We start from the raw sequence: 12207 nt of genomic DNA, 5'->3' as shown, positions 1-12207 counted from the left end.
GTAGGTCTACAGTGATAAATCCTTAATTCAATGTAATAAAATATTATTATAATGATACAATTACTGTCTACATATTTCAGAATTAAGCATAATTTATATGTAGATACAATACATCCTTATTCCAATTGCAAATTATATAAACACTTATGAGGATCGGAACCATCAAGCTAGATCCGGTATGACCATGGTGTGAAACTAAATTAACTACTACCTTTAATTTAAAGAGTCAAACGATACCGTAACTCACGCATATATTGCATGATCAACGGATACATTACGTCATCGACGTAACAGACTACTACGTACTAATCGCATGATCAACGAATACATTACGTCATCGACGTAATACGTACGTATTGACCACCACGGCCTTCACATCTTGTTGCGAAACCACGTTTCATTACTTAAGATCCGAGTCAAGTTATGACCAGTTTGCTACGTTCGTATTACGTAATGCGTAGGCTCGCCGACACTAATCGTATGATAAAATAAAACAAAAGTTTGATCATTTTTAAGTTATATATATATTTATTTTCCTTTTTGTTTAGTTTTTTCTTTTTAAGGTAAGAGAATGAAAACAAAGAAATCCGTAAATATCAATATAAATTACTTTTTTAAAAGATAGCAAAAATTGGTCAAATAAATGTGTTATCAATATAGTAAATTTCTTGTTTGTTAGGATTATACTTTATATAAAAACTAAATCATAAACAATAGGTATATTGGCCCAAACGTAAACCATGATTGGAGGTATAATAATCAATACCCCATTGGTAAAAGGTATCAGAGTTCCAAAAAAAGTGATTAAAAAATGTGAATAAATCTAGGTATAGATAATATATAATATTAACCAATAAACATCTTTAGTAAAACATATACTTGTTGATATTTTTTCTGTAGTGTATAATAATCATTGAATAATCATTGTAAAAAAACAGAATTTGAATTTCTGTAAAAAATGGAAAAAGAATTCATTTTCCCATCATGCAGGTTGGTGAGCCCTTTATGGAACGCCGAATGTGCCTTTAGAATTGATTTTAAAAATGGACAATTGATTAAATAAAGGTATAGTATAGATACGTGAGATAGATGTACAAAACAACATTATAATACACAATACATTAAGAATAACAATTCAAAAACTAATATTTAAGAAAACGACACAAGGTTACAATATTAATATAAGGATTTTGGAAGGTCGAAATAGAGGCCATGTTCGAGTTGCCTCTCCAATGACTGATGATCATACAACTTGCTAGATGCATGCGACTTCTCTGTAAACAAAGTGTCTACAGTAACTATCATTCGAAATTTATCTTAATGTTAATTTTTGTTTTATTTCTTAAAATCTTGTGGTTGTGGTTATTAGTTCAAGCCCCTACTTCCTTAATTGCCAGAAGCTATGACTATTGTATAGATCAGGAATCTTCTACATTAAAGGTTCATAATAAATTTGTTTCTAAATATATTTAGTATACCGATTAATATTGTCTGTTATTATTGCATTTTCAGGCAAAATCTTTTTATCTACTTTTGTTTCAGACATTTTTTCACAACCATTGTTGTCAAAAATACCCCATACAAAATGGACACCACTTAAAATGTTGTGCCAATTTCATTGATATACATAAATTGCATTTGTAATTGTTTGTACTTAGCACCAATGTGTGTCTGCAAGTGTGGATGTACAGTACAGCGTAATATGAGAAACTCCATAAACTTGACAGATTTCAATTTATGATCATTTTACTCAGGTCATAAAATAGTGACCACACTAATGTTGGTGTCGCGTTAATATTGTTTCAGTGAAAACCTCCAACAACAAACCTATTACGAGAACTTTATATATAACAGCAATGTTTAGTATAACAAAGCACTTCATTGTAAAGTACTGTACTGCATCCCTATCTATCTTTCTAATGGAATATGTTGTAAACCTCACTCATTGTATACATTATAAAAAGCTGATCTCTACTACAAATTATTTATAACTCATCAAGCTGCTACGTCGGTTCACACTGCGCTATAGTAAATGCAGCGCTTCAGTTCACACTGCGCTACAGTAAATACAGAGCTTCAGTTCACACTGTGCTGCAGAGCTTCAGTTCACACTGCGCTACAGTAAATACAGAGCTTCAGTTCACACTGTGCTGCAGAGCTTCAGTTCACACTGCGCTACAGTAAATGCAGCACTTCAGTTCACACTGCGCTACAGTAAATACAGAGCTTCAGTTCACACTGTGCTGCAGAGCTTCAGTTCACACTGCGCTACAGTAAATACTGCTCTTCAGTTCACACAGCGCTTGTTGCGCTTCACTTAACACAATTCTTCGGGTTCACACTGAGCTTCACTCCACACATTTCTTCAGTTCACACTGCGCTTCATTAAATACAGCGCCTCATTTCATACAATTCTTCACACTGCACTTCAGTAATACAGTGCTTCAGTTCAGTTCACACTGCACTGCAGTAAATACAGTGCTTCAGTTCAGTTCACACTGCACTGCAGTAAATACAGTGCTTCAGTTCAGCTCACAATGACTATGTTTCATTTCAAACATCGTTACATTGCTATATAGCTACACAGCACTCTCTACCGGTGTACTGGACCGCGATGAAACTAGAGGGCACCGTTTCTGTTCACTTGATCTACTCGATTTCAATTTATTCTCAAATGTGGCAAGCTGTCCGACAAAGTGAAGGTTTGGTGAAATGACGCTTCGTCTGTTCTTGACAAGCGTGTACGCCTGCGACATGGTCATGTGCGGGTTCTTCTTCATGATGTAAGCTATGGTTACGGTAGGCGATCTGGATATGCCAGCTTGGCAATGAATCAAGATGCCACAGTTGTTTTTCAGCGCTAAATCTGAAGAAAAGAAACATTATATTAGGTTAATAATACTGCATGCTCAGAATATAATGACAAAGAATCATCAAAGATGGTATACAATTTAAAATACCCCCCATGATGGTACACACAGCATATTCACATTATGTGAATATGCTGTATACCATCATGGGGGGTATTTTAAATTGTACCAGAAAAAACATTTGAATATACTGTATTGTTGTAATGCGTGTACAGTATCAGTACGTAACTATTTCTGGATCATAACAAAACCTCTGGACACAGCAGTTATTGTAACAACACTTCCTGTTATTATTAAGATTCAAAGCTGGAACGAACAATTAGCAAATCACATGAGCATTACTTCAATTTCCTTCTTTTGAAATCTAAACTGTCATTTTTGTTAAATGCTTCTTCTGAATTTAAAACTAAAACTAAAAAGTAGACTTTATAGTTTCTGCTTCTGTGGGAATTCAACAAAACGCAGTAAAACTCTTCCAAAACCAAAGTTTTCTTGACAATCGTTTTCATCATTAAAAACCAGATATATTGAGCCATGTATTGTACTGGAAAGAAACCAATCATCACACATAAAAAGCACTCTATAAAAAAAGATTGTATCACAGTTGTTCATATTTGCACTGTTTTGTCAGTTGAGACGACCTAAAAATGTTGCACAAAAGACTGTTTACTAAACTATTATTTGTCAGTAGTTATGGAACTTCTGTACATTCAAACAAAGTAGAATTACAGTATTACTGTACAGGAACTAAAAGCATGCACAGTCCAAATCAATTTTACAACTAAGTGTTTTAGCTGAAGTAACCACAGTGCAATATATTATTACCCAGCAAGAAAAAGTGAACCAACTTGGAAGCATAATCCAAAAAACACTAACATTTTCTTAAACAATTCCTGGATAAAACTCTGCCTATTATAATTACCCAAATATGTCACTGTCAATATATTGGTTATTGAGTATGTAAACCGTACCATTTGGTTTGTAATGTTTAAAAGAAACTCATAGAGCAGAATAGGACTGTTCTACAGTAGATATCTTTTACCGTATCTACATATTTGCACCAGATCTATTTTAACTGTATTCGTCAGTAAAACAGCTGATGCTTGTCTATCGATGCCAAGTATTCTTATGAAAAGGACATATTCAATTTTATTTTAGACTACGACGACCATCACCAAGTGATACGGACACTAATCACAAATGCCTAATTGAATTTGCGAGGAAATCAGCAAACTAGTGACTGCGGTTTTTGCGGTATTATTAGCACAATTAACGATGATTTAATTATCAGGGAAGAGAATTTTGAAATATCAATTACATTTATAAAAATGTTTTTTTTATAGATGAACATGCACTTACTACAGAAAGAAATAAAAAGCCTGTGTGGTGTGAATTTTATTTTAAATAATGTAAACTTATATTTCAACTATCAATGACACAACTCCTCAAAATGTACAGCAAATCTTGCTTAGTGTATGATTTAATTTAGTGCAATAGTTAATATTTTGTTTAAATAATAGTATTAGTAATGAATTAAAAATAAACCTTGTATAAACTACTGTAGTAAATAGGACAAAAAAGTGTATATTCAACCATTTGAGAACTAAGAGAAACTGAAACCTATTACTGACTGTATTTATTATTCATAATTATAGACTTATCTAGACAGACAGACAAACAGACAATACATGGATTGTGTTGTCTGGCACAAAGCCAAGTTCCAGGTCTGAACACTTCTAAATATACAAAGTTACCTCATTTAAAAAGAACCAGGTTTTAAAATATTATTTTAAAGATAATTACAATGTATTGTATTGCTTCCTTATTATTTTTTTTCTTGTATTCAAGGACCTTTCATTTTAACAATTAAAGTTTAGAGTTTCAATGTCTAAATTGGAATAATAAAATATAATTTGAATATTTATGAGGTGCTCTTTACTAAGAACGTCTCACTGCGCAAGAAAGGAGAGTTCTGAGAATAAAAAACACTAGAGAAATTAAATACTAGATTGGATTAGAATCCACTCATACGCCCGTATTCTTAAACTGGACTTCTAGTTGTAGTTCGAGCTAAAACTGTTGTAGTTCGAGCTAAAACTTTAAAATGACATCATTTTAATTCATAAACCGAACTTCAACTAAATCAAGACGGATTTTGATCAATTTTTTAGTCTTCAAAGGGCAGGTTAAATCGCTGACTAAATGGTTTATAACCAATTTAACAGTTATTGACTTGCAATGTTACAAAGATATAATTGAAAAAATAAAATCACTTCCTTACCAATAAAATTAAAAGCTTGTTCAAAATATCTTGAGATGTCTTCAAAGCTGTTATCCCTAACTGGTATCCTTAGGTAGGTAATATCTGATGCTTTCTCATGGTAGTTTGGTAGTTTTGTGGTCATGTTGAGAACGTAACTAATGTTCGTCTTCCTAAGGGCGTCTAGATCTGCTGCTTCTTTGTCCCCGCCGATGTAGATGCACGGTAGGATTGGGGACGGTTGGCCCGGCCCTTCTTTGGTAGCCCTTAGGAAACAGCTCTCTATTTGCTCCAGAAGCGGGGTGTTGACGGGGGAGTCTGGGTTCTCGCAGTTATTTGATTTACCTTCATTTTCAATATTACATAAATCTCGATACTGCGTCTCAAACTCTTTCATGCCACCTAAAATACAGTAAATTAGTAAATAGACAGATTAGATAGTTAATTACTCTGTATAGAAAATTATAGTATCTGTGCATGTTTACTTTTAATAATAATATAGTAATAATAATTTTATTGAATATGAAGATGGACAGCATAAATGTGTTTATCTTTTGCAAAGCTTAACAACGTATGCACTTTAGATAACGATTGTATGCATACAAAATGAAGTAATTTATAACTTTTAAGTTGAGAGAGAGAGATAGGAAAGTCCAAAGACGGATCTGTATCAGATGATTTGTAAACAAATGCATATGGCTAGATTTAATAAACACACTGTAGCAACTACAATAATATTAACGTCCCTGGATGATAGAGTTTGTTACCATTATTTTTTCTTTTTTGAATAGTAAAGAGGCAAATGTTCAGGAAGATGATTAAAAAAATAATTGTGTTGCGTAAACTTAAATAAAGATGGATTTAATTATTCGTAGAAACAAAAACAAATTGTATTAAACTAACCTTTTAATAAAAAAACAGACAAAGAGCCTTCTTTTTCAAGAGATGTTACAAGACATTTCACAGCACTATTAGCTGGTGCATTTTCTAAAGTGTCGGAATCCTCATCGTACAAAACTACTTCATGTACCGCACGATTCTTCAACTGCAAGCGCCCCTTTTCACAACTTATCATATCCGCAACCGTCATTTTACCGTCCAGTAAACGCCGCCTCCTCATTGGATTCATTAAAACATTAAATGCACCTTGGATGTGACGTTTCGTAAATTCAGTAAATGGACGACTGTCTATGATAATAGTGTTTGGCCATTCAGTTAATTTTTGAAAGAGTTCACAAGGCTGGATGGGCCTGTGTCGGACACAAGTCATAGGCCTAGGTCTAGTTCCAACAATATTGGGGATCACATTAATAGGTTTAACTTCTTTTTGGCGATGACGAAAAACCGGCGAATTTGATAAACAAGATGTATTACAAAATGACCGAGAACAAGCATGCTTTGGGGAAGCCGGTGTTGATTTAGGCCTTGGTGCAGCGACAGGCGTACACGATCTCGCTATCAACCGGGTAGTTTTCGGCGACGAAGCAGCACAACATTTTGACGAACGCAAACTTACCGATTCCATTTCCGATTTCTCCTCTAAAATATCTGTACCAAATGGAGGCATAGGGTATTGAAGAACTGTTAAAAACTTAAAATATCTCCTCTTCTGAAAGAAGTATATACTGTCTTACTATATAATACTTACAATAATACCGTGGGTTGAAACGAAATTGGAATGTATTGAATGAGTTGAAAATATAAAATCCAAACCAGCTGGCCTAGCACATAAACACAAGAAGCTAGTAGGCTCACGAAATAGGCGTAAGAATAGATTGACTGTGATGGTATCCTATCCTCCTAGATTTTACAGTTTATTCTTAATCAAACTTTGTTTCCTGAAATTCAAGTTGTTGTTAAAGAACAAATGTATGTTCTAATGTTACTTAATTTTTATAAATATCCGAATTTACAGGCTTAAAAGTCTAGTTTTCGTCAACTTCCTACGGCTTCAATGGCGCCGAAACGATAGCTCCTATTATTTTAGCCTCGTTTCTGCAATCCAATCACACTTCCAAATAACAATGACATCATTATTTTTGTCTATTTTTAGAATTATAACTGCGCAGTCGTAATTTGTGTGGTTGATTCAGCACGTTATGATCATGCATTATTCATGATTACGCCTACTGATGGCAGGTTTTGATTGGATGTTTGGTTAATTGGGAGTAGGCTATTTATAGCAATTCGCAAGTTTTCTCATTAATTTTTTACAATGATTCACAATTAAAAATGTTTAAATAATTACAAAAGTATAAGTAATTGGTATGCCAACATCACCATGTAACCACTAAATCAACAGGCTTCAAATTCACTGAAATGTAATAATGATGATGATGTCACGTCTATCAAACTCGTCTCAAACTCGGTGTCGATATCGACACTTTTTCGAACTCTTGTAACACACAATTCACCATTAAAAGAAAAGTCGGACTTTTTTGGGGTCGGGGCTGTGAATTAAATATACATACTACACGCGCACGCATTCAGGAACGTAGCGCAAAAACCCAAGTAATTTGACCAATCACTTAATCATTGATCCAAAAGAACATTACTGTATATTTACAATATTTGATATCAACCACCACACACAGAGAGAGTGAGAAAGAGCTGCGCTCATTGTTCACATATTACGCGCGCCAGTTTTACGCGCAATAAATAAACGTTCAAAGAGAGATTCAATAATACCTAGAAACTAATTAGAAGAATGATCGAATAAATATATTTAAAAAATGTATTCATTTTGATCATTGTTGATACTATTGACGAAAAGATAAACATGATTCATTTTTTTAACAATAAATTATGGACTTTATTCTCGAGTTGCTATGTATACGCGCGCGGCCATCAGCAGACTTAACAATAGCTGATACGATAATACAACACCCAACAACAACCAAAATATGGTAGGCACACACAGTGACTCACAGACATTGATTATACAGTAGGCCTACAACAAATAAGAAAAACAATAATATACAAAATTATAGTTGATTTTTTTTATTGTTATGCAGTAATAACAATAGTGCTTTGTTACGAAGTTCTATTGTAATGCGACCACCACTGAGTCAGCCTATTGGCCTATTCACAATGATAGCTTATAATTGATACAAGTACAGTAATAATGGTTTTACTCTTCCCCCGTGTGATAATTCAGTTAATACCTTTTTTTCAGACAAAAACCATTTCCTGGCACACTAAAATGTTAAAAGAGAAAATGCAATGCCTGATCAAGTTGGTGGCCGGGCCTATACTCTACTATAGTACTAACTAATAGGCTACTACTATAACTTTTTTGAAGCCGTACCGGTACGTTTTATAATATAACAATAATGTGAACAGGACGATATTGCTTCCTTTTATAATTTCAAACACATTGAATAATAGAAATATAATAAATAGTTTTTTGAGATTGGAATAATAGACGAATAAACACAGACATGCACCCTGACAATGGTATCGTAAAGTACGGTAACACATACTGTTTGTGAGGAAGTAGTGCGGAATGGGTCAGTTTCGATGACGTAGTGTCTACACGTACGCACTCAAAATTAACCCCCTAAACGGATCAGATAATCGATCACGCTATACTAGATTTAATTAGTTTAATTTAAACTTTCTTATGACTTAAAACTGAAAGCAAAAACAAAAGTCACATTGTGTTCGCTAACAGTCTTTCGAAACGATGACAAAGAGGACGCGCTTTATGATTACGTAATGCTCTATAAATAGTTTTAAAGTTTGTTGCGTTTTGGAAGAAAACTCGAAAGGTCGAGAATGGTGGTTGTACGCATGTTAACATGATTGAACTTTGATTTGTTTATAAAGCCAATACATATTATGTATAAACATATCCTATATTTAACCCAAAGTTGTTAAAGTTGAGTTTAAGACGTCATATATGAACAAAGGTTAAGATAAGATAAGATAAGACAAGATAACTTTTATTGATCCTCAAAAAGGAAATTCATTGCTCGTCATAATAAAAAAGAAAACACAATAAAAACAAATATAGCATAAAACCATTCATATATAAAAACATCTAAAAAAATTATCTTCTTGACTTCCTGTTGTACTGGATGATACCGGAGGGAATAAAGGATTTGGCATATCGATTTGTTTTCACACTGAGGAGCCCCTTATACGTATATGTAGGCCTAAATGAATGTTCTGTATGTTTTCGAAGGTGGTTTAATTTTTGATAGGCCTATGTGCTTTATATTGTCAACGTCACACTGATTCGCGCGCGCCACTAATCACCACACGATCGACGCACAGCCGACACTCTTGATCCCGGGTGGTGGTACGTCGTATACGTAGCATTTCAAGAGCGCATGGCATCAGTGGACGTGACTTGAAGTACGTGACACGGCGCATTTTTTAGTGGGCGGTTGGTGTTTTATAGCGTTTGTTTTTTTTTTTAACAAAGTCACAGCCCACTCAAAACTGACTTTGCGATAGAATATTCTTTGGTGACATTTCGGTGATTATTTCGGGGATTTAGGCGTGACGAAGGGACTTCTGAGTGCTGGTGGTATACGTGTACATGCATTTAAATCGCAATGCACAGTAAAATAAGAGGGCGGACATCCGGGTGAACGTGTTTATAACCATGTTTCAGGAACTAACACAGCAAGAGGGCAATGAACCAGGAATTACATGATGATAATATAACAATGATATATATAATATACTAATTAATTAAAAATTATACTACTATTCAATTCATGGTTTTGTAAATCATATGTAAATGAAGGTTAAACAACAATAAATGGTATTTTGGCAGAATAATTTTTATCAAATAGACCTACTTTATTGTAAATTGAAAATATATTCGAAAGTAAAGACAGTGATAAATAAACACCATAGTTGATACATTAGTATGTCTCTCTAAAGTGGGTTTACTGTATTGTATGTCGCTTCCATCTCCTCAGTTATTCGAAAGAAAAGAGCGATAAATACACAATTGATACACTCTCTAGCATGTCGCTTCCATCTCCTCTAGCATCTGATCAGTCGGACATAGTTTGCAATTTAACAAGAATACAAAACCAATAGGATGTCTGAAAACAGTGACTGAAATATGGTAAAGCTCCGATCGACTGGAAGAACCCCGCCTACAGTTTACTTCGTGGTTTAAATACTTTCTCTCTAATTGTTGCCACCGTACCAGTGAAAATGACGCCTACGGTGCCAGCAGCCACATTACCTGCAGCACTTAAGCCGACAGCTCCAATCGACTGTAATGTAGCCACCAGACTACCAACTGCTACACCACCACCACTTGCTGTGGCTGCAGAGGACATCATTCCTGCTGCTTGGCTACCAGCTGAAATGCCAGCTGCTCCAAAACCTAGCAGCGCTGGTCCAGCAGTAGCCACAGCTACTCCTCCAACTGCCCCAGCAGCAGCCTTGAGGACTGTAGAAATAACACTAATTATTGTAATAGTAGCCTAGTACTACCAGTGAATCAATTAGACATACACCAACAATCTGCACTCTTTCACAATATTAAATATTCATACGACAAATTTTCTTTCTTTCGATTTATATCTTTACATAAACATTTCTATTCTATAGAATACGTTATTTCTAAATAGGCCTACTAAATGTTTAATGATTTAATACTAACCTGTTTTAGAAGTTTCTGATAGGCCCCGTTGATTTCCTGAGAATTTAAAAACATTAAAAACCTAAATAAAGTCTTGATAATTACTTGTTTACTACCGTACTTACTGGGGCGGATTGCAATGTATGTAAATTGGTTGCCATAGCACCAAACTTAGCAAGGTGCAGAGTTATATTTTATTACTGTAGCTAATTGGCTTTTGATTGCCTAAAGTTTTCTTGAATTTTACTGTTAAAATTAGTCTGGGTTCCAGACGGAGTTTTGTCTTAATATTAGTAAAAAGATAAATATTTTGGCATATATGGCGTTTCATACGTATACTACTTGATTTTGAATACTTCGTCTGGGCACACGCACTGTGCTTTTAAAAATAATAGTTTTGCATTAGGTTATACCAAAGAATATATATCACAAGAATGAGTAATCCGCGATTTAATTTAATTTTCCCTGTAACAGTAATATTGTCCATGTGGTAGGGCGCCGCCATAAGTGTGGATGTATCTGGGATGTATACAACTTTTTGTGACGGTTTCAATAATCAAAGGCTAGACCACCGGTAGTATTTTCATGATAAAAAACTACAACTACATGCCAACATCATGTTAAATACTATTTGGATATTTAATTGTTCGTTTTATGCAATTTATTTAGTAAAATCTGCCGTATAAACAGTTTGCTTTATCAACCGGGCGCTACGATATCGTGACCGGGCGTGTTGGTGTTTACGCGTTTTCACGAAGGATAGTGAATAATATTCCCCATATTTAACTTGTTTCTGGTAAAACAAATAAATGTTAATGACATTTAACATTTTGTCCTATTAATAACATGTATTTTATACTAATTTATATCATAAAAACCATACTTAATTTACCGGGCGTAGAGTGTAGTACACGGCAATGGTAAAGAATAGGCCGTGCTGAGTAACGATTCGTTGATTTTGGTGTTGCTGTGTTAGGCTTTTTTTGTGAACTAACTTAGCATGTTAGTAAATAATTGTCTGTAAAAGTGAATGTACACTAGTTTGTTAATAAATATGTATTATAAAATAGTTTACAATTGCAAAATATATTATCATAATTCTATTTAATGTTACATGTATAATATCTATTAAATCAAGTCTTATTTAGTATGTATACATCCGCCCTTATGAGGGCGGGCATCACTCTCTGGAGCTCTCTGTTACAAATTTCTCATGCAAAAATCGCGGAATACTCATTCTTGTGATATATATTCTTTGGTTATACTACTTTGCTAGGCTATATATTAAAGGCATTACATAGACATATTTAAATTACATACCACTGCTGGAGGCTAGTTCCTGTTGTCCTGGCATGATTAATTCGGGGATTAATTAAGTACACTACAGACTTTTACAAAACACACGACATAACGGGGGAGGCTGAGAGAGAGAGAGGCACGACCAAAGATCGTATAGCGCCACTGCT

General features: G+C 34.3%; 2 protein-coding genes across 2 annotated transcripts; both read right to left on the bottom strand.

Moving 5' to 3' along the window:
* Positions 1-12: 12 nt before the first annotated feature.
* LOC140061207 (dual specificity protein phosphatase 10-like) lies at positions 13-7128 on the bottom strand. The gene is made up of 3 exons (XM_072107717.1): positions 6034-7128; positions 5152-5532; positions 13-2866 (listed from the first exon to the last, which is right to left on the bottom strand). Exons 1-3 carry the CDS (start codon positions 6695-6697, stop codon positions 2580-2582), a joined length of 1332 nt encoding a protein of 443 aa, XP_071963818.1. The 5' UTR covers positions 6698-7128; the 3' UTR covers positions 13-2579.
* An 816-nt stretch (positions 7129-7944) lies between these two features.
* LOC140060325 (uncharacterized) lies at positions 7945-12164 on the bottom strand. The gene is made up of 3 exons (XM_072106477.1): positions 12062-12164; positions 10763-10798; positions 7945-10549 (listed from the first exon to the last, which is right to left on the bottom strand). The coding sequence occupies exons 1-3, from the start codon at positions 12093-12095 to the stop codon at positions 10248-10250; spliced, it is 372 nt and encodes a 123-aa protein (XP_071962578.1). The 5' UTR covers positions 12096-12164; the 3' UTR covers positions 7945-10247.
* Positions 12165-12207: the final 43 nt, after the last annotated feature.

The sequence above is a fragment of the Antedon mediterranea genome, chromosome 10, assembly GCF_964355755.1.
Source record: "Antedon mediterranea chromosome 10, ecAntMedi1.1, whole genome shotgun sequence".
Taxonomy (NCBI): Eukaryota; Metazoa; Echinodermata; class Crinoidea; order Comatulida; family Antedonidae; genus Antedon; species Antedon mediterranea.
Note: the sequence above shows the minus strand (reverse complement) of the source record. Positions and strands in the feature narration are given on the sequence as shown.

Excerpts from the sequence above, each read along its gene's own strand:
- LOC140061207 (XM_072107717.1), bottom strand. The coding sequence starts at position 6,697 with ATGCCTCCATTTGGTACAGATATTTTAGAGGAGAAATCGGAAATGGAA. Across the intron at positions 5,533-6,033 it reads GTCTGTTTTTTTATTAAAAG|GTGGCATGAAAGAGTTTGAG; the intron begins GTTAGTTTAATA and ends ACTGTATTTTAG. Across the intron at positions 2,867-5,151 it reads ACAAGCTTTTAATTTTATTG|ATTTAGCGCTGAAAAACAAC; the intron begins GTAAGGAAGTGA and ends TCTTTTCTTCAG.
- LOC140060325 (XM_072106477.1), bottom strand. The coding sequence starts at position 12,095 with ATGCCAGGACAACAGGAACTAGCCTCCAGCAGTG. Across the intron at positions 10,799-12,061 it reads GGAACTAGCCTCCAGCAGTG|GAAATCAACGGGGCCTATCA; the intron begins GTATGTAATTTA and ends TTAAATTCTCAG. Across the intron at positions 10,550-10,762 it reads ATCAGAAACTTCTAAAACAG|TCCTCAAGGCTGCTGCTGGG; the intron begins GTTAGTATTAAA and ends TTATTTCTACAG.